The 1,280-nt window shown below is 50.4% G+C and overlaps 1 protein-coding gene across 1 annotated transcript in view; it reads right to left on the minus strand.

Moving 5' to 3' along the window:
• Positions 1-124: 124 nt before the first annotated feature.
• Positions 125-1,280, minus strand: part of LOC101662088 (aurora kinase C) — a 5,175-nt gene continuing 4,019 nt past the window's right edge. The window contains exons 5-6 of the mRNA XM_004715734.2: positions 603-777; positions 125-410 (exon numbers count right to left, since the gene is read on the minus strand). Of these exons, the coding sequence (XP_004715791.1) occupies positions 240-410; positions 603-777 (346 nt within the window). The 3' untranslated portion in view covers positions 125-239. The remainder of the gene's footprint in view (positions 411-602; positions 778-1,280) is intronic.

The raw sequence follows: 1,280 nt of genomic DNA on the forward strand, positions 1-1,280 counted from the left end.
ATTGATGTATGCATGGATTGTGATAAGAGTTGTATGACCCCTAATAAAATGATTTTTTTAAAATGAGAGAGTCGAGGAAAGGGCCTACCCCCAAACACACCAACTCACACAGCAATACAAAATCTGGTGCAAAATGAGTCCACTTTTATTAATTATTATCTTACAGCATAAAACACAAAAGACAGGTGATGTAGCAGAGCCAGGTAGCCGTTCAAACCAAGAAACAGGGCCGACCCGGCTCAAGAAACCATATGAGTTGTGGGAGGCAACACCCTCCGGGAGTGGGCCTGGACCCAAGGGTGCTTCAGAATCTGGGCCGGGGTCATTCGCTCCAAGGGGTTATGTCTGAGCAACTTGGAGATCAGGTCCTGGGCCCCAGCAGGAATGCATGGGGGGAAACGCATGTCCACCTCAGGAGGCCAAGGAGAGAAGAAAGAGGAGTCCAGTTAATTTCTTTGGTTGAGCTTCTCCCTGTTGCTTACATCGTTTCAAAGGACTATGCTGGATGTTACTAGGTAAGCTTCATGTGACCCCCCGACACCTTAGGTCTAACAGTCCGGACCAGCTGCATGCCCCTGGGTGCCCACAGGTTGCCATCGCACCTTGAGGATGCGCTCGTAGGTCTCGGCGGGGGTGGGGCTCTCAAAAGGAGGACTGCCCACCAGCAGCTCATAGCACAGCACCCCGATGCACCACAGATCCACTCTCTCGTCGTACATGCGCCCCTTGATCATCTCTGGGGGCAAGTAGTCCAGAGTCCCACACACTGTCTTTCTCCTGGAGGAAGGCACAGCAGGACACACTGAGAGCCTGGGCCTAGTGCAGGCGACATACCCACAGGAGGTAAAAGTCCCACACTGCCCATTTGCCCAGCAAGCACACCCCGTTGACAATGATGGGATTGGGGTCCCAGGGAAGTCCTTTACTTCAGAATTTACACATATACTTCTTCAGCTCAGCATCTGCACAAGAATATTCTAAGCTTCGTGTGCTTTGAGACAAACATCCATGGCAGGGAGATCATTAGATATGGGCTGGTTCGTGACGTGATGAAATCCGCTCTATGAGTTATGGTGACCCGGTCCTGAATTTATTTGCATGGAAACGTATGAGTAAAATAGAACGTTGAAGGGTCTAACTGAGCCACAGTTTACCTAAGAACATAGTTATCGGTTTAGGGAAGCAGACAGCATCCTTAGTAAAGCAGAGGGCCAGTGAAAACAAGGAAGACCCCCAACCAGGTGGGGGATTCACACAGTGCCTGCAACAATGGGCTGCAA

Source organism: Echinops telfairi, unplaced genomic scaffold, assembly GCF_000313985.2.
Source record: "Echinops telfairi isolate 266 unplaced genomic scaffold, ASM31398v2 ScPeMD7_655;HRSCAF=1070, whole genome shotgun sequence".
Classification (NCBI taxonomy): domain Eukaryota; kingdom Metazoa; phylum Chordata; class Mammalia; order Afrosoricida; family Tenrecidae; genus Echinops; species Echinops telfairi.